General features: G+C 63.3%; 1 protein-coding gene across 3 annotated transcripts in view; it reads right to left on the bottom strand.

Moving 5' to 3' along the window:
- Positions 1–688: 688 nt before the first annotated feature.
- Positions 689–17179, bottom strand: part of IFFO2 (intermediate filament family orphan 2) — a 38336-nt gene continuing 21845 nt past the window's right edge. The window contains exons 2-9 of one of the 3 annotated variants that reach the window (XM_055138731.1): positions 11845–11905; positions 10551–10646; positions 9425–9565; positions 8107–8246; positions 4517–4637; positions 4327–4416; positions 3517–3647; positions 689–2291 (exon numbers count right to left, since the gene is read on the bottom strand). In XM_055138731.1, coding sequence (XP_054994706.1) covers positions 2186–2291; positions 3517–3647; positions 4327–4416; positions 4517–4637; positions 8107–8246; positions 9425–9565; positions 10551–10646; positions 11845–11905 — 886 coding nt within the window. In that variant the 3' untranslated portion in view covers positions 689–2185. Of the gene's footprint in view, positions 2292–3516; positions 3648–4326; positions 4420–4516; positions 4638–8106; positions 8247–9424; positions 9566–10550; positions 10647–11844; positions 11906–17179 lie in introns of all 3 variants that reach the window. The other 2 variants (XM_004603671.2, XM_055138732.1) reach the window with 2 other exon arrangements.

The following is a 17179-nucleotide window of genomic DNA, read 5'->3' as shown; positions in this document are numbered from 1 at the left end:
GAGATACTGGGGGTGGAGGTCTCTCAGCGACATGCCCCACCGCCACCCCACAACAGTCAAAAAAGGAGAAAAAGCTCACAATAAAGGCCACCCAGTTCTGATAAATAAAAATCACACGCACTAACATACTCTCCTCTCTCTCTCTCTCTCTATATATATATATATATTATGAATATTATATACAACCATTTTAAGACAGCAAAACAGAAAACGGAAAAGAAGGTCCTTATAGGTCGCTGGCTAATATCCTGGAAGCCACTGTCTGACTCAGAGCCAGCGCCCCCCACGGTCCCCCAACTCCTGTGAACGCACCATGGTCCCCGGGCACATTTCACTGTGACCTCCAGGGGGAGCTCCTGGACCAAGAAAAAAAAATAGACCAGCCATCACTCAAGGGACACTGGGGATAAAAAGGATTTTTTTAAAAAAAGGCAGAGAGAGAATGAGAAAGAAAGAAAGAAAGAAAGAAAGAAAGAAAGAAAGAAAGAAAGAAAGAAAGAAAGAAAGAAAGAAAGAAAGAAAGAAAGAAAGAAAGAAAGAAAGAAAGAAAGAAAGAGGGGAAAGGGAAGGAAGGAAGGAAGAAAGAGGGGAAAGGGAAGGAAGGAAGGAAGGAAGGAAGGAAGGAAGGAAGGAAGGAAGGAAGGAAGGAAGGAAGGAAGGAAGGAAGGAAGGAAGGAAGGAGAGGAGGGAAGGAAGGAAGGAGAGGAGGGAAGGAGAGGAGGGAAGGAAGAGAGAAAGAAAAAAAGGAAAAAAAACAAAGGCCAGCTCCATGCTGAGACTGGGCAGGTGGTCTCACCCCAGTGCCCTTCGACTCAGGTGCACTCAAGTCTTGGGGAGATACTGGCTCAGATGAGCCCCCAAGTGGTCCACCAAGTGCGCTATGGGAAGAGGCTATCCTGGGTCCAGAGCAGAACCAGGCTGGCCCTCGAGCTGCAGCTGCCCCAGCTCCAGCCCGCCAGCAACCCTTACCAGCCCACGCCCCCACCCCCTTCTTACACCAGCTAGTGTCCACAGAGGGGGCGGGGCCGGGGAGAAGGACAGTGTCCAACCAGCACAGCCAGCGGCAGGCCAACACCGACCACCAACCTGGCCCGACCGCAGCAGGGGGCGGGGACCAGGCCTGGACACCTGCTCACAGAGACATGAAGAGCTAGAACCTGGATTGTCAGCTGGGGCAGAGAAAACCATCAAGTCACTGTGGCAAAGACACCCCCGGCCCACACCCCCGCCTCCCTGGGGAACCACAAAGGTGGGCAGGCGAAGGGCCTCCCAGGACCCAGGCCTGGCCACTAACCGTACTAGAGAGAACCCCACCTCCCCCGAGTCCGGGTCCCAGAGCATCACCCTAGCACTGTCTCCCCTTGCAGCCCTCTGGGAGAAAGCCTGCCCCCAACCGTGAGATAAGGCGAGCAGCTTTTGTTTGCTTGGGGTTTTTTTTGTTTGTTTTGTTTTTGTTTTTGCATAGTAGTTTGAACACAGTGAGGCTCCACCTTTCCCCCCCAGTGCCTTGTCCCTCCGCTGCTGTGCCACTCAATCCAAAAAGAAAAGAAGAATTTGTCTTCCCTCCGTTCCTCCCGTCTCTTCTTCCTCAAATACCTGAGCGATCCCCACCCAGGCACTGAAAGGTTGTAGAAGCAAACAGCTCCGGCCCGGGCTGGGGGCGGGGGGGGGGGGGCGGCAGCGGACCACCCCAAACTCTCAGCTCCTTGGGAGCCGGCTGGCAGAGGAAGGGGGGGAGGGCAGAGCTCACGGCCAATCAGAAGAGCAAGTGGGAGGGTCGAAAACCAAAATCATGCCAAGCTCAGGGGTCCCCCTGCCTTAGAGTTCTGTATAAAAACACCTGTTAGGAATAATTCTTTGGAGCTCAACGTGGCTCAGCTTAAGGGAAAAGGCACAGTCCCCACTGCATCGTCCCGACAGAAGTCAGCATCTGTGATGTGGAGATTAGAAATTGACAGCACCATTCCTTGGGGGGGAGGGGAGGGACGGAGAAGGGACACTGGCTGGCGGTGGGTGGAAGGAAGGAAAGAAGGAAGCAGCGGTCCTTCAGCCTCCAGAGAAGGCGGACAGAGCAGTCTGTGGGGTGGACACTGGCGCCCCACTTGTAGAAGCCGTCCTGGCCCCCCGGGGAGAGGGCCAGAGGCCCGGTCGCCAAGGCCCCTGGGCACGGAGGGCGCGTCCATCATCAGCTGACCATGGGCTCCACATCTGCCTCCCGCTCAAACTCGTCCTGGATCTCGTCTGTGCTTCCCGAGTCGCTGCTGGCCACGGAGCTGGGGGAGGGCGAGTTCCTGGGGGTGGGAGAGAAGGGGGCAGCGTCAGGGGGCAGCCCGAGCACCTCCGAAGGGGGCAGGCGGGGAGTGGGAACAGCTGACCAGCCACTCCCGCAAAGTCGCCCTCCCAAGAGAAACCTGTGCTGCTGCAAGCCGCCCGCCCCCCGCCCGCTCTGCTTCTCGGAGCTTCAAGGCTCAGGAGTGGGACGAGGCTCTGGAGAGCTCCCGGCCCCGGCTGCGCCAGCCTCTCACTTCCCTGGGTCCTGGCGGTCCCTTGGGAGCAGGAAACGCAGCTCAAGCACCCTCTAATCTGGGGAGGGGCGGAGTGTGGCTGGCCGGAGCTGAGGGTCGGACGTGCTAAATGCCTATGCCCAGAGCACGGCTGGCCAGCAGGCGTCAATCACCCAGAACCAGGACGATGGAGGTGCGTGATGCCAGCGGGCATGTCTGTGCGGAGCATTTCAGCATCTGGTTTCTGTTCTCTCCGCGCACCCGGCTCCCTGGGGCGCCTGTGTTCTGAAGGCAGTGGCCCCGTGAGTTGGTCCCCCTCCGTGGCTGATGCGACATCAGTCTCCCTTTACTGTTCTCGCTTCCCTGGGCTCCCCACTGCCCCCCGCCCCCCCACCCAGCGGGCCTTTCAAGGGAGCTGTTGAATGGGGTGGGGGGGGCAGGGCTGTTGCAGGAGGCGCACAAGGCTAACAGGTAAGTTGTCTAGCGCATAGCAGGTGGACGGAGAGACGGAGGTGTGTACAGAGGGCGGGACAGGTGGACAGAGGCTTGATGGATGGACCATTAGACAGATGACAAGACCGACAGATGAACAGACAATGGGATCGATGACATGATAGATGCAAGAATAGATGGACAACTGGATGGAGGGAGGGAGGGAAAGATGGCTGGATGGATGGAGAGGTGAATGCATGGCGGAATAAAGAGATGGATAGACAGGTGAGGGATGGGTGGATGGATGCCTGAATGGAAGGAGGAAAGAAGAAGGGAGGGACGGAGGGAGGGAGGGGGAGGGACAGAAGAAGGAAGGAAGGAAGGAAGGAAGGAAGGAAGGAAGGAAGGAAGGAAGGAAGGAAGGGAGGGAGGGAGGGAGGAAGGAAGGAAGGAAGGAAGGAAGGAAGGAAGGAAGGAAGGAAGGAAGGAAGAAGGGAGGGAGGGAGGGAGGGAGGGAGGGAGGGAGGGAGGGAGGGAGGGAGGAGGGGGAAGGCCGCCAGCCCCCGCCTGCAGGGTGTACCTGTCTGCGGAGCCCTTGATGAGGCGCCGGCAGGTCTCCATCTGCACGTCCAGGCCCCGCTTCATGCTGCACATCTCCATGTACTCGTGCAAGTGCCGGTTCATGTCGCTCTTGGCCGTGGCCAGCTCCAGCTGAGGGGAACCGCAGGGGGAGGCGTGAGGCCCAGTCCTCCTCAGTGTTGGGAGGCGCAAGGCCACCCCTGGAGGCCCCCGGGCCCTGCCGCATGGGCATCAACCTCCCTGCTGCCCCCTGCTCTGGGCCCTCGAGGACTGACTGCTTCTGGGGACTGGGGTTGGGGGGAGCAGCCCAGGGTCCAACTCTCCGGCCGAGCGCCTCCAGGGGCACAAGCCCTTGAGTCCTTTCCTATTCCCGCCTCCCTGTGACCTGCTGCGCCCTCCAGGGCCGGGTCTGGCCTTCTCCTGTTCCAGCCCCAACACGGGACCGTGAAACTCCCCCTGGGGCCCGGAGCACGGGGAGCTGGGCTCCTCCCGACTCTGAGGCCTGGGGAGTCACTTGATCTCTCTTAGACTCAACTCCTCCCCTGTAAGACGGGGCACCCAGGAGTTCGGGGACCAGGGAAGGGGTCCTGCAAAAGCGGACCGTGGTGCCACTCAAATGTCAGCTGCCCCCCCCCGCCCCCAGGAATCATTTCAGCTGAACAGCTGGGCCAGAGAGGGGTGACCACCTCCACCCATTTCACAGACCCGAGGCCTGAGGCCCTGAACAGGCACCCAGGGAGGAGTCAGTGGGGCCTGGAAGGTCGCCAGGCCCGGCCTCGGGGGGACCTGGAGGGGCTCAGGGCCTCCTCACCTCGATCTGGCCTATGGTCTCCTGGTACTCTTTGTCTCTCGTCTTGAAGAAGGATTCCGTCTCGTGGATCAAGTTGCCCAGGTTCTCCTCCTGCTGGAGACAGAGCAGAGGGGACGGGGAGTGTGGGCTGTGGGCCGGGGCCCTGGGCGCGGGGCGGGGGGGGGGGGGTTGGGCGGGACCTGGCACGCACCTCGCCTTGCAGCTCGATGGACGGGTTGCAGTTGGTGAAGTCCTCCCAGAGCAGCAGCGTGTCCTCGTTCTCCTCCCACGTCAGGCTGTCACAGTCGTCGTCAAAGTCGAAGGTCTCGCGCCTACATGGGGCGAGGGAAGGGCGGGGGTCAGCAGGGCCAGGCTCCCAGGGGCAACCTCTGCCCAAAGGGGACTCGCCTGAGCATGGAACCTGACTCTTAAAGATGCAAAATGCATGCAGGTGTTATTTACAGAGCGACACATGGGACTGTCCTCCCCACACCCATTGTGTGTGTGTGTGTGTGTGTGTGTGTGTGTGTGTGTGTGTGTGTTGTGTGGGGGTGGGGGCAAGGGGGTCTGGGTCACATCCGACAATGCTCAGGGCTTCCTCCTGGCTCTGTGCTCGGGGATCACTCCTGACAGGGCTTGGGATCAAACCCAGGTGGACCGTGTGCCCTCCCCGCTGTACTATCTCTCCAAACCCAATTCTGTGACTTTCCCCCCACTCATTTACCAGCTTCTGTTGGTGCCCCCTGAGCCATATCCAGCAGTGATGGGTGAATGGGGGTGAGAGGTGCCCCAGAAGGCAAGTGCTCCACCCCCCTCCAGCTTTCTCCCAGGCCCCAGTCTCTCTCCCTCTCTCTCCTCTTCTGCCCCGCCCCTCCAGTGAATCTCCACCAACCCAGCTGGGGACTCAATAAAAGGCCCAAGGATGCAGAGCTGCTCGGTTACCCCCGCGGTTCTGTGGGCATCCAGGGCCATGCCTGGCAGTGCTCGGGGACCATGTGGTCCCAGGAATCGAACGCGGGTCAGATGCATACTGGGCATGTGCCCTAACCACTGTGCTATCCCCCCTACCCTGCCCCAACAAGACTTTTTTTGTTTGTTTTTATGGGCCACACCCAGCAGTGCTCAGGGGTTACTCCTGGCTCTGCACTCAGGAATCATTCCTGGTGGTGCTCCAGGGACAATGTAGGATGCCGGGGATAGAGCCTAGGTCAGCCACAGGCAAGGCAAGCGCCCTCCCTGCTGTCCTATCGCTCTGGTCCCCCACCAATTCATTTCTTGCACCCTGACTAGGCCTGAGCAGCTTCCTGCCATCTTCTGTGTGTGTGGGGGGGGAGGGGGGGAGAGATGTTACTGTTCCCATTCGGTGACTGCAGAAACTGCAGTTCAGAGAGAGTCTGTCATCACGCTGCCAGCCCGGGGCAGAGACCGGGCCGGAAGCCAGCTCTGTCTGCGTCCTACAGCTCTGTCCCCCTCGTCCAAACACCACCACGCACACTTGTGTGTGCTCGCACAGGACTGAGCTACAGGCATGGCTATGAATGCACTCTCTTTCTTTTCTTTTCTTTTTTTCCCCCTTTGTCTTTTTGGGTCACACCCGACAATGCACAGGGGTTACTCCTGGCTCTGCACTCAGGAATCACTCATGGCGGTGCTCAGGGAACCACCTGGGATGCCAGGAATCGAACCCGGGTCAGCCGTGTGCAAGGCAGACGCCCTCCCCGCTGTGCTACCACTGCAGCCCTGCGCATGCATTCGTGGCCCACCCTCACAACCACCGCAGAGGTGAGTGCGGGATCTTCCCATCTCGCAGGTGAAGAAACTGAGGCCCAGAGGAACCCAGTGGGCCTCTGAGCTTTGCACACAAAGTCCGAGTCTGCATCTTGGGCCTCCCTAGTCTGGGAGTAGGCGAGCTGGGTCTTCTGGGGGCTTCCCAGAGACACTCAGGCCACCCCAGGCGGAGGGGATCCTCACAGTCCCACATCCCCAGGCCCGCGGCCCCAAGGGGGAGGCTGTCATCGGCCGGAGCCGGAGGAGGATGAGGGTTCCAAGACTCCAGCTTCCCTTGCCAGGGCTCCCCCTGGGCAGAGGGAGGAAGCACCGCCCCCCATCTACACACAGACACCCACCCGGGGGGCCAGGCGGGGGACTACTGAACAGGAAGCAAACCCCAAGTGAGAATGTGTACTGTTCGGCTGCCTGGGTCTGCAGGAGACAAGAGCCGAAAACCAGATGCAGGGAGCACACCCCTTGGAGCCACACTGAAAAGCAGCTCCTGCCAGGGCCACCGGCAGGAGACTCCGTCCGGGACCCAAGCGGGGGGCGGGGGCGGGGAGCTGCCGGGGACAGAGCTGTGGGCTGGGTGCCCCTACACCTCATCGCATACTGAACCGCTGACTTCACTTCCTGCCCAGAGGCCCTGCTCTGGTGGGGAAAGGCCAGCGGAGGAAGCGGAGCCGGCGAGGACAGGAAGACAGGGACCAGAGCGGGGCTCCCCAGGCGGCCCGAGCCCCACGGATCAGATTGGGAGGGCAGGGCTTCCACGCCAGACGGCAGCCAGCCCCTCCCCTCCGCCTTGGTAAGGAGCCCGGGCCGCTGATCTGGCTCAGAACAAAAGCGGCCCAGACACGGGGCCCTTAATCTGACTTCAGTGGAACTGGCCAGGGGCAGGCCTGGGGCGTGGGCCTCCGCCGGCTTTGATGCTGATGTCAGGGGGAGACTGAGGCCGCCTGGGGTGGGGTTGGTGGGGGGGCCTTGGCTGGAACTGCAGGGGTGGGGTGAGATGAGTGTTTTCTTCTCAATGGATGAAGGCAACGTTAAGGCAGATAAATCCATGTGGCCAGAATCCTGTCGACACTTGGGGGCTTTTGTTTCTGCGGCAGCCGAGTGAGCTTTGGGACGCGGAGTACCACTGCGGAAGCCCCCACCTCACACCCCCCATGCCCTGGCTGCTCTTGGGGGCCAGGGTCTCCCTTGCAGCGGCACCCTCTTCCTGTGCAGTCGGATTCTCCCTAGCAAAATGGGTCCCTCAGAGAAGCCCTTGAGCTCCACCACGATCCTGCCCAAGACAGTGTTCAGAGAACCAAGGCCCAGTGCCGGGTCCTTGTCCTTCTCATCCCCCCCAAAGATGAGACCATCATGCAAAGTGGCGGGGGAGGGGAAATCAAGAACCTCTGCCATCTTCAAATAGCAATGCCCACCCCACCCCCACCCCCGTGGCCACCAGCTGGCCCAAAGCATCCCCACCTCAGTCAAGGGAAACGGGGCGAGGGGGTGTGATGGGGAATGGATTGGGGGGGCAGGGGGACTCTGAGTCACTGAAGCCTGAACAGGCAGACACGTATCAGCTTCTGAAAGCATGCGGGCGGGGGGGGGGGGTCGTCCCAGCCCGGCCCGACCAGCGTGAGAAGGGGCTCCAGGGCCGAGTCCCCTCTGAGCACTGTCGGCAAGGGTTCCTCTCCCTGGAGCAGACCATCAGGACGTCCTGTTTAGGAGGCTGCACGGGAATGTCCCTTGGCCAGGGTGCTATGGGTCCCGGTGAAGGTCCCACTTGGTGGTCCCAGGCTCAGGGAAACCCGTGTATGGGAGCATGGGGTGGGGGTAGGGGGTCTGCAGCTTGATCAAGTGCTTCCCTAAGTACTCCCTCACACCCACCTGGCCCTTTCTGAAAGCATGACCTTCCCAAGGGCTGAATGTTCCCGTGACTCCCGGTGCTGGACCTTCAGAGGTCCGAGCCCCTCTGCGGACGCCCTCCGGCGCACCCCCGGTCTGCCTCCCTGGGCCCCCAAGAGCGGGAGCACTCACAGCTGGTTGAACATGCGCTTCATCTCGTCGGTGATGTTCATGGAGCCGACCTCGTCGTCTGAGAACCTCGTCACCTCCCCCTCCTGCTCCGACGAGTCCTCCTCTGATGCCACCTTCCGTTCCTTCTTCTTGGGGACCACCTGCCCCGGGAAGAGAGACACTGGGGTCACTCGGGGTGGGGAGAGGGTTCCTGCAGGGATGGAGTCCACGCCGGGCCACCCCCCCCGGATGGATGGATGGGACGCAGCTCGGTGCTGGGAGGAAGCGCAGGGTCTCAAGGTGGGGGGAGTGGCGTTAGCAGGAAGCATGAGGAGGCCGGGCATGCGGGATGGGCGTCTCAGGGGCTGCTCCCTTCCCCGCAGGGGCCACATCAGTGCTGCCGCTCCCTTCACTAGAGAAGGCGCCCCTCGGCCTTGGGGAGGGGACAAGGCCAGGCTGGAGCACACAGATGCACGGGGTGCTCCGGGGCCGGCCTGGCAGAGACACCCTTGCTCTGCCACCTCCCCGATCTCGGGCCAAGGCAGCGGCTGGCAGTGGAGGGAGGAACCAGGGGGTCCCACGGCTCCCCCAGCTCCTTCGGTCCCAAGCACAGGGAGCCGGCAATGGAGGCCCCAAGCTTTCCAGCGGATGTTCGGAGCAGGGGGACGGCGCAGGCAAGCCTAGCTCTCCCCCCCGGCGCCCACGGCACCCGCACTCACACACGCAAAGCACAACACACCGGACCGCTCCGGACCCAAGCAAAAGCCAGAGCCCAGTACCCCTCCCCACCCTACTCTGGGAGCCGAGAACAGCCAGTGCCCTCGGGGGGGGCCGGACTAGCTCCCTGCCCTCCTGGAGGGACAGTCCACCCTGGACTAGCTGGGGGGGGTCACCTTCCCTCGGGACTCAACCACTGATGGGGCGGAGCGGGGGCTGGATTAAGAGACCCTCGGTGGGACGGGCAGTAGTCGAGGCCGGCTGCTCCTCTTCAGCATTCCCAGTCTCATGTGCCGGGGCGCAGGAGGGCTCATGGGGGCCCCTGCAGCACGGCGTCCAGAGGATGAGGCCGGGGATGGGTGGCCAGAAGCCCTCTGTCCTAGCCCCCTGTCTGCCCTCCTTGAGCCCCCCCGTCGACTGTTTTCCTCGGCCGAGGGTATTTACAGACGGAATTGGCTGTGTGAGTCCCTGTGGGTGCAGGCTGCTAGCTCCGGTGGGCAGGCGGGGGGCGTGGGGGGGTGTGGCAGGGGGGTGCGGGGGTGTCGGGCTGTGAGGGGGGGCGGGGGGGGCGGCTCGGGAGGCGGGGGCGGGGGCAGGCGGGGAGCAGGGCGGCCCTAGTCACCTGGAAGATCTTGGACACGTCTTCCGAGTTCCGCTGCTGCGCGACATCGCACAGCTTGGCCGTGATGTCGATGCGGCGGCAGATGTCCATGTCCACCTTCATGGCCTTTTCTTGGATCTTTGTGTCCAGGTCTGTCATGGGCTGCAGGGAGGACAGCAGGGGTTACACGAGCGGGGGAGGGAGCCGGCATGCGGGGTGGGGGTGGGGAGGGGGGGTCTGTGTAGTGGGGGAGGGGCGGGCGGGGGGGGTGGCAGGGGCGCTGGGGACTCTGGAGAGGGGCAGATCCTGGGGTGGGGGCCCTGTGTGGGGGCGTCTCCGCAGGCGTCCTCCCCGCGGACAGTGTCAGTTGGTGCAGAGAGGGCGGGAAGGCGGGAAGGTCTGGTCTGACTGTTGAGAGATCCCCATCCCCCGCCATGTACGCTGCTCGTCCAGTCCAAACGTCCCCCCTGAACCCCACCTGGTGCCCACAAGCCAACACTAAGGTGCTGGGCCTCCTCGCCCGCAGACACGAGGCTCACCGGGCCCCGCCAGCCACACCTAGCCTGACGCCCTCGGCCCAGAAGCCAGTCCCAGCTGGCAGGGTCTCCCCGACACACGATGACCCCGAGCTCGCGGGTGGCAGGAGACCTGGACTGCTCCCCACCAGGACTCCGACCGGCCCTGGGTCTCCGAGGGCCACACACACGCCGGCCCCTCCCAGCTCTGCACAGCCAGCCGGGCATTACTCGGGCCGGCACGGGTCAGCCACGGGGGCCAGGCTCCACCACCTGCCGTGTCCCCCTCACCCACCGGCCCCCCTGCCGCCCGCAGGCCTTGGCCCCCACTCGCCCGCCCCGTGGGAACACACACACTCAGACCATGGGAGGCGCAGGCCCAGGGGAGGGCGGGATGAGTTAAGCGGCAGATTAATGCATCTCTGCTCAGGTCGAGGGAAGCGGGAGTGAGGGGGGGACGCCTGGTCTCCGATGCATCGGTCATCCTCAGGGCCAAACGCAGCCAGCCAGGACTCTAACTAGAAGCCAGCTCTGGGGCGGCCGAGTGAATGAAGCACCTTGCATGATGGGGGCGGGGCGGGCGGAGGGAGGTGGTGACGTCTGGGAGGGGTGTGGCCGGTGGTGGCACTTACGTCGCTCATGAGCCCCTTAAACACCACCAGCTCGGCTTTGAGCCGCTCGATCTTCTCGTTCATCTCCTCCTGGATGGCTTCAGCCTCCTGAGCTGCCTACGGGGGACGGAGACGGGGGAGGCTTTAGGCATCCAGAGCCCTGGACGCCAACCCACACCCAGGTCAGGCACCTGAGAGCCCAGGGGGCGGGCACTGCCCAGCTGGGAACACCTGTCAGGGGACGCTTTAGTGCAGGGAGGAAGCCACTGCAGGTAAGAAAAAAATGGGCACAAGTTTTTTGGTTTTTTTTGTTTGTTTTTTTCTTTTTGGGTCACATCTGGCGATGCACAGGGGTTACTCCTGGCTCATGCAGTCAGGAATAGGGGATGCTGGGAATCGAACCCGGGTCGGCTGCGTGCAAGGCAAACGCCCTACCCGCTGTGCTATCGCTCCAGCCCCAAGAATGGGCACAAGTGAACAGAGTCTGACACCCGGAGCAGGTTCAAAATGTAGGTGCAACGTCAGCTCAGAACTCACAAGCAGGCTGTGTGTGTCTGTGTGTGTGTGTGTGTGTGCATGCGTGTGTGCGTGTGTGCCAAGGGCTGTGCCCTGGGGTCAGGCACACACCAGCCACTCCACCAGCTGTGTGGGGAACTGCATTTCCTTCCCTGTGCTTTTCTGAAAGGTCCCAGGGTTCCACTTAGGCGCATGGCAGACTTTCGAAGTGCAAAGCCCCTCTGTGATGAACAGAAGGTGGGGCGTGCCTGTATCTCACCCTCTGGCGCAGGGGATGCCAAGGCGGGGGGGGGGGAGGGGGAGGGTGGTCGAGAATCTGTCTCTAGCTTCTGGCAGCTGCTTTCAGGATCAGAGGGAGGGCAACTTTCTTTGTTTCATTTCTGTTTGGGGGCCACCGCTGGGAGTGCTCAGGGGTTACTCCTGGCTCTGTGCTCAGGGATCCCTCCTGGTGGGCTCGGGGACACCTTCTCTGATGCCGGGGACCAAACCCAGGTCGTCTGCATGCAGAGCAAGGGTCCTGCCTGCTGTCTTACTGCTCCGGCCCCAGAGGGCCACTTTTCAGAAGGGCCAGGCCTCGGGCCGGGAGGCCAGCCAAGGTGCGCAGAAGGGCCTGAGCCAGACATGTGACATCACAGCCATCCCGGGGGCTGGGGACGTGCCCCCGGCAGTCAGCCCCTTCCCCGTGCTGGGCCAGAGCACTGGGCCTCTGCCCGAAACTGCCCTGGAGCAGACGCCGGGCTGGGCACGGCCCCGGCTTTGTTCTGTCCTGGGGCAGGTGCTCCTGCAGCTCGTCTCTTACCTCCTGCAGCGTGTCCACCATGGTCTGCAGGTTCATGCGCTTGGCCAGTTCTTCCTCCCATCTGCAAGAGGCAAGAGGGACAAGGGGTCAGCCGTGGCCTCCCCTTGCTCGAGCAGCCCTCACACCCACCCCGGCTCTGTCCCTGGGCTGGGTACAGACTCCCCAGGGTCCCGAGCCCGGCCTGCCCTCCAGGAGCTCCTGGTCTAGGGGATGGGGCAGCCAGGCGGACCCAAAGCCCCAATCCCGAGGGAGGAGGGTGCGGGGTGAGTGCGGGCGGTGTGAGCACGGCACCAGGAGGGGACAACGGCGAGGAACTGCCCCTTCCTCCCGCAAGCCCTGAGGGGCAGCGCAGACACAGGCTGCCTGAAGAAACAAGTGTGCCGCGGGGCCGGAGCTACGGGACGGCAGGGAGGGCGTTTGCCAGCCCAGGTTCCATCCCCAGCATCACAGGTGGCCCCCTGAGCACCGCCAGGAATGATTTCTGAGTGCAGAACCAGGAGCAACCCCTGAGCACCGCCGGGTGTGACCCCCAAAAGCCAACAACCAAAACAAGTGTGCGCCAAGACACAAGCCTGTGTGTGTGTGTGTGTGTGTGTGTGCGTGTGTGTGTGCGTGTGTTTGGGGGCTGTACCCATCAGTGTTCATTGCTCACAGGCCTCTCCCTGCAGAGCTGGGGTGGGGCAACGTGGCAGAGCAGAAGGACTGCTCCCAGCTCAGTGCTCAGGTGCCACCACGCCCAGCCGCTCCAGGGACCATGGGGTGCCAGAGTTCAAACCAAGGTCTCCTGTGTGCCTTGGCCTGAGCTGCCGGCTGCTGGGCCGTCAGTCCGTGATACGAACGACTCGTGTCAGTCTCTGGGCGCGCTGGTCTTGCAGCCCGCCCCAGCCCTCCAGCCATCGCCCCCTTGCAGATGAGGCCACGGAGGCGCAGAGAGCTCGAGCGTTCTGAACACAGACGCACAGCTGGGTGGGGCTGGGGGTTCGAACCCAAGCCTGTTGCCTTGCTTCAAATAAAAAACGGTCGATAGGGCTGTTCCTCGCGCCAGCTCGCCTCCCAGGGGCTCTCCTGCACCGGCTCATTCCCCCAGCCTGCCCGGCGGGCGCGGGGCAGGGGCGAGCGCACAGCGGACCCCCAGCGCTGGCTGCTAGGAGGGCCAGGACGGCCACTGTCGCTGGAACCAGGCCAGCGCACCCCGACCCCCCCCCCACCTCACAGCTGCCCGCCTCTCCTACCCCTGCCACTCTCCGCTCCAGGGGAGTAGAGCAGGGCTCCAAAAGCAGTGCTCGGAGCCCTCCAACAGCAGGCCCCCCGCAGGCTCCCATGGGCCCAGGAGCCGTCACCACTCAGGGGTCACTCCCGGCAGTGCTGGGACGCCACCCAGTCCCCCTGCCACCCTGGAGGAAGCAGAGAGAAGCGAGGGTGACCCCCCCCACCCTCCGGCCTGGCCTGTCTCCTTCTCCGCCCGCCGCCACCACCCCACGCGGCCCCAGAGCTCGAAGTCTGGAAGCCTTTTAGGATGCTGTCGGGGCGGCTAAAAATAGGCGGGAGGGGTGAGGGATGGGTAAGGAGTCGGTTACGTCACCGGCCCTGGGAAACAAGAGAGACGGACATTGTTTGCACACACAGAGGAAAATTCCCCGTCTCCCTCACGCTGGCCGCGCTGCCCGGAGCCACACACCCTCCTAGGCTGTCTGCCGGGTGTGGGAGCGGGTCTGAGAGCCCGCGGAGAGCAGGCGGGACATGCCGCAGGCTGAGGGGAAGCGGCCAGAGCCCCGAGGAGCATCGGGAAACTGAGGCCCAGAGCACGGCATACCTGTCCAAGGTCACCCAGGGCCGGGGGAGGGGCGCAGAGCCAGGGGCCGGCCCCAGGGGCCCGAGCACTAGACAGGATTCCCAAGTAGGGAGAAGTTCACGGCCAGGCTCAGCCCAGCGCTGGCCTGTGTGGCTGCCCCGGGGCGGCCCAGCCCGGACCCAGGTCCACGCTGAATCATCACTCCTGGCCATGCCTTGGGCTGCAGCCGAAGCCACAGGGCAGAGCGGGGACCAGGGAGGCCTGGCCGGGGGTTGGAGCCAGCCCGCCCCTGAGTCTGCAGCCTGGCGGGAGAGAAGGGGGGAGGTGCAGGAAGAAGGGGGGCGGGGCAGGCACACCCCCCCTCGGGGTCTCCTGGGGCCAGGCCAGCTCCCCACGCTCTGCCTTGGAGCAAACTTCTGCCGGAGAAGGCCAGGCTGGGGGTCCACAGACACACAGACAGGGGGGGGCTCTGAGGCTCCTGAGGGAAAGCAGCTGCCCTCAGGTACCCATGGCCAACACACACACACACACACACACATATGTACTCACACACACACACATACACACACTCACACATATATACACACACACATACACACACTCACACATATACACACACACATATACACACACATATACACACAGTCACACACACTCACACACATATACACACACTCACACATATACACACACTCACACACATACACACACTCACACACATACACACACTCACACACACATACACACATTACCCCCACACTCACACACACTCACATACACACACTCACACACCCTCCTGGATCTCAGACTCAGCAGCCACCCCTCTCACTGACAGGCCAGGGTGCCCGCGCTGGGCCTGGTGCCCTACTGCAGACGCCGCAGCCTTCCTAGAGAGGTTACGGGCCAGGAGCCCGGGGAGCTAAGGTCAGAGGTGACGCCAACGGACTCAGGTGCAGAGTGAGGAGTGGGGGAGAGGGGGCCGCGTCCAGGCTCCGGAGGCCGTGCAGGGTGCTCCTTCACACCAGAGGCAGCAGACTGGCATGGGGCGGGGAAGCTGCTCCCCGAAGGTGGTGCTGGGGACCCCCACCCCTCCCCCCACCCCTGCACAGGCACCTCTGAGGCCCAGGCCAGGCAGGCGGCCGACAGCACTCCCGGGAGACAGGGGTGCGAGCAGCCCCAGCAGGCGAGGGGGTACCCCTACAGGTGGGGGGCACACAGGCACCAGGCGGCCAGTGACTACCCCAGGTCGCCCCTGTCGGGGGCCAGGCGAGGGGCGCCCCGCGAGTGTGGCTGGGCCGGGACCGGCTCCAGGGGAGGCCGGGCAGGGAGAGATGCTGACAGGCGGCCGGCCCTGCCCCGCCATCAGCCGCCGACTCCCTGGCAAGGGCTCGGGGACCCGCAGACAGATGCCAACTCTCCTGGTACGAAGGGAGCTGCAAGCAGGGTACCCGGCCTCAAGCTCCCTGGACAAAGGAGCCCACCCCCACTGGCAGGGGGACCCTGAGGCGGCTCACAGACACCGTGACCCCGGCCCAGGGGCCTGAAGTGCCCCTGCCCAGCTCGTCCCGCGCCCAGCTTCTGCTCCATCCTGACTTCCAGGCCGCATCCCCCTGGGGTGTGCCTGGAGGGGGACGGGGGAGGGTCCCTCTTCCCTTCTCGCTCACACTTCCTAAATAAGGACGGTTCACTCCTCAGAGGAGCCTGCCCGCCCACCCAGTGCAGCGGTCACGCGCTCAGACACACGCGCCCACACTCCCACTCTCAGTCACTCACGCATGCATTCACTCAAACACGCACTCGCGCAAACACCCACCCACACACGCACACACTCACACTCACTCATGCATGCACACTCACACTCAAGCACTCACACACTTGTACCTGCAGGCATTCCCACACGCTCCCCTTCGATCACACAGGCACACACGGGCACACAACGCTCACCTGTGCTCACACACACTCCCATGCACTCACACACATGCAGCCACACAGACACATGTTCACATGCGCTCACACATGCTCCTACATACTCACGCACGTACACACACAGGCATTCACGCGTGCACTCAAGCGGAACACACGGGCGCTGAATCTCCCAGGGCGTCTCCGCAGTAGTGCAGCGGGGGAGACAGCCTCGGCAGCCATCGGACCCCTTTGTTCCTCCCTCTCTTCCTCTTCCCCCTCCTCCCAAAGTCCCTTTTGTTCCCCCAAGCCTGTCCTCCCCGTCCGCCTACCCACTCGGGGCAGGTACTGCCATTCCTTTCCTTCCCGCAGCTCAAGCTTGCGGTGGCCCCCCAGAGCCCGGCCAGCTGCCTTCTCGCTGCGGCTCTGCCCAGGGCGGGCCGTGGGGGCCTTCCCGCCTCCCCTCAGTCACAGAGCTCTCCTCTCCCTCCGCTGCAGGCGCCCACCCACGTGCTGGCTTGGCCTGGGGCCGCACTCCATGAGCACTGTCTGGGCAGTGGGGGGCAGAGGGGAGAGGGGGCAGCTGGAGCTGGCCAGGGCAGCAGCACCTGGCCGTGGGCGCTGCCGAGCCACAGCCCGCACTCATTTCCACAGAGGCCCCCAGACCCACTTCTCCTGTCCACGAAGCCATGAAGGAGCCGATGTCCATCAACCACCTGCCCTGATCACACAGACAGGAAGCTGGGGTTGTTCCTGCTGACCAGAGAGGGGGCTGAGACTGAGAGGCACCCCAGAGGGAAGGCCGACAGAGGCCACACTCGTCTCCTCCACACCTGCGTGCATCCCATACGGTCCCCGCGCCCTCCCAGGGTGATCCCTAAGCCAGGAGTGAGCCCTGAGCTCAGCTGGGTGTGCCCCCAACGCACACACACACACACACACACACACACACACACACACACGGCCCAGGGCCACTCCACTGGAGGCTGGCAGGGTGCTCGCCCCTCCCCACGGGCCAGCTCACGAGGGGGAAAGCATTCGAGTGACCCCAGCACGGCCCTTCCTGGCACTGTCCTCCTTTCTCCAGCCCTCCCCTTGAGAATGCGACCGAGTGAAGGTCTGGTCCATCTGGGTGTCAGGAAAAGCCAACGGTTTGCTCCAAGGCTCGGAGGGCCACCGGCCCCCGGCCACAGGCCATCCTGTCTGGGCTGGACGTCAGGCCCAGCCCACGAGTTCTGTGCCCAGATCACTCCCAGCCCTAGGCTGACCAGTGTCTGGTGTCCAGACCCTCCCACGCCCCCAGCGCTGAGCTGAGAGTGAAGCCTAGACAGCACACAGGGGCTGACACGGGGGTCCCGAGACCTGGGGGCCACCCCAGATGCACCCCCCAGCAGAGACGGGGTGCTGGGGGATGGCAGGGTGGGGAGCTTCTGTGCCATGCAGGAACAAGCGGGGGTCCTGGGGAGCCTCTCCCGCCCCCCAGTGGGGAAAGCCTGCACACGGGGGGCCACAGAGAGACCCCTATGGTCCCCAGGGTGGGGAGTCAGGTCTGGGGGGGCAGCCTTCCCCAGCACAGCCACGGTCCTCACCTCCTCTCTGGGTGGCACCGAGGACCCCCAAAACCCACGAAACCCCGAGTAG

This window comes from Sorex araneus, chromosome 5 (genome assembly GCF_027595985.1).
Source record: "Sorex araneus isolate mSorAra2 chromosome 5, mSorAra2.pri, whole genome shotgun sequence".
In the NCBI taxonomy this organism is placed as follows: domain Eukaryota; kingdom Metazoa; phylum Chordata; class Mammalia; order Eulipotyphla; family Soricidae; genus Sorex; species Sorex araneus.
This window is presented reverse-complemented; position numbering and strand designations above follow the sequence as displayed.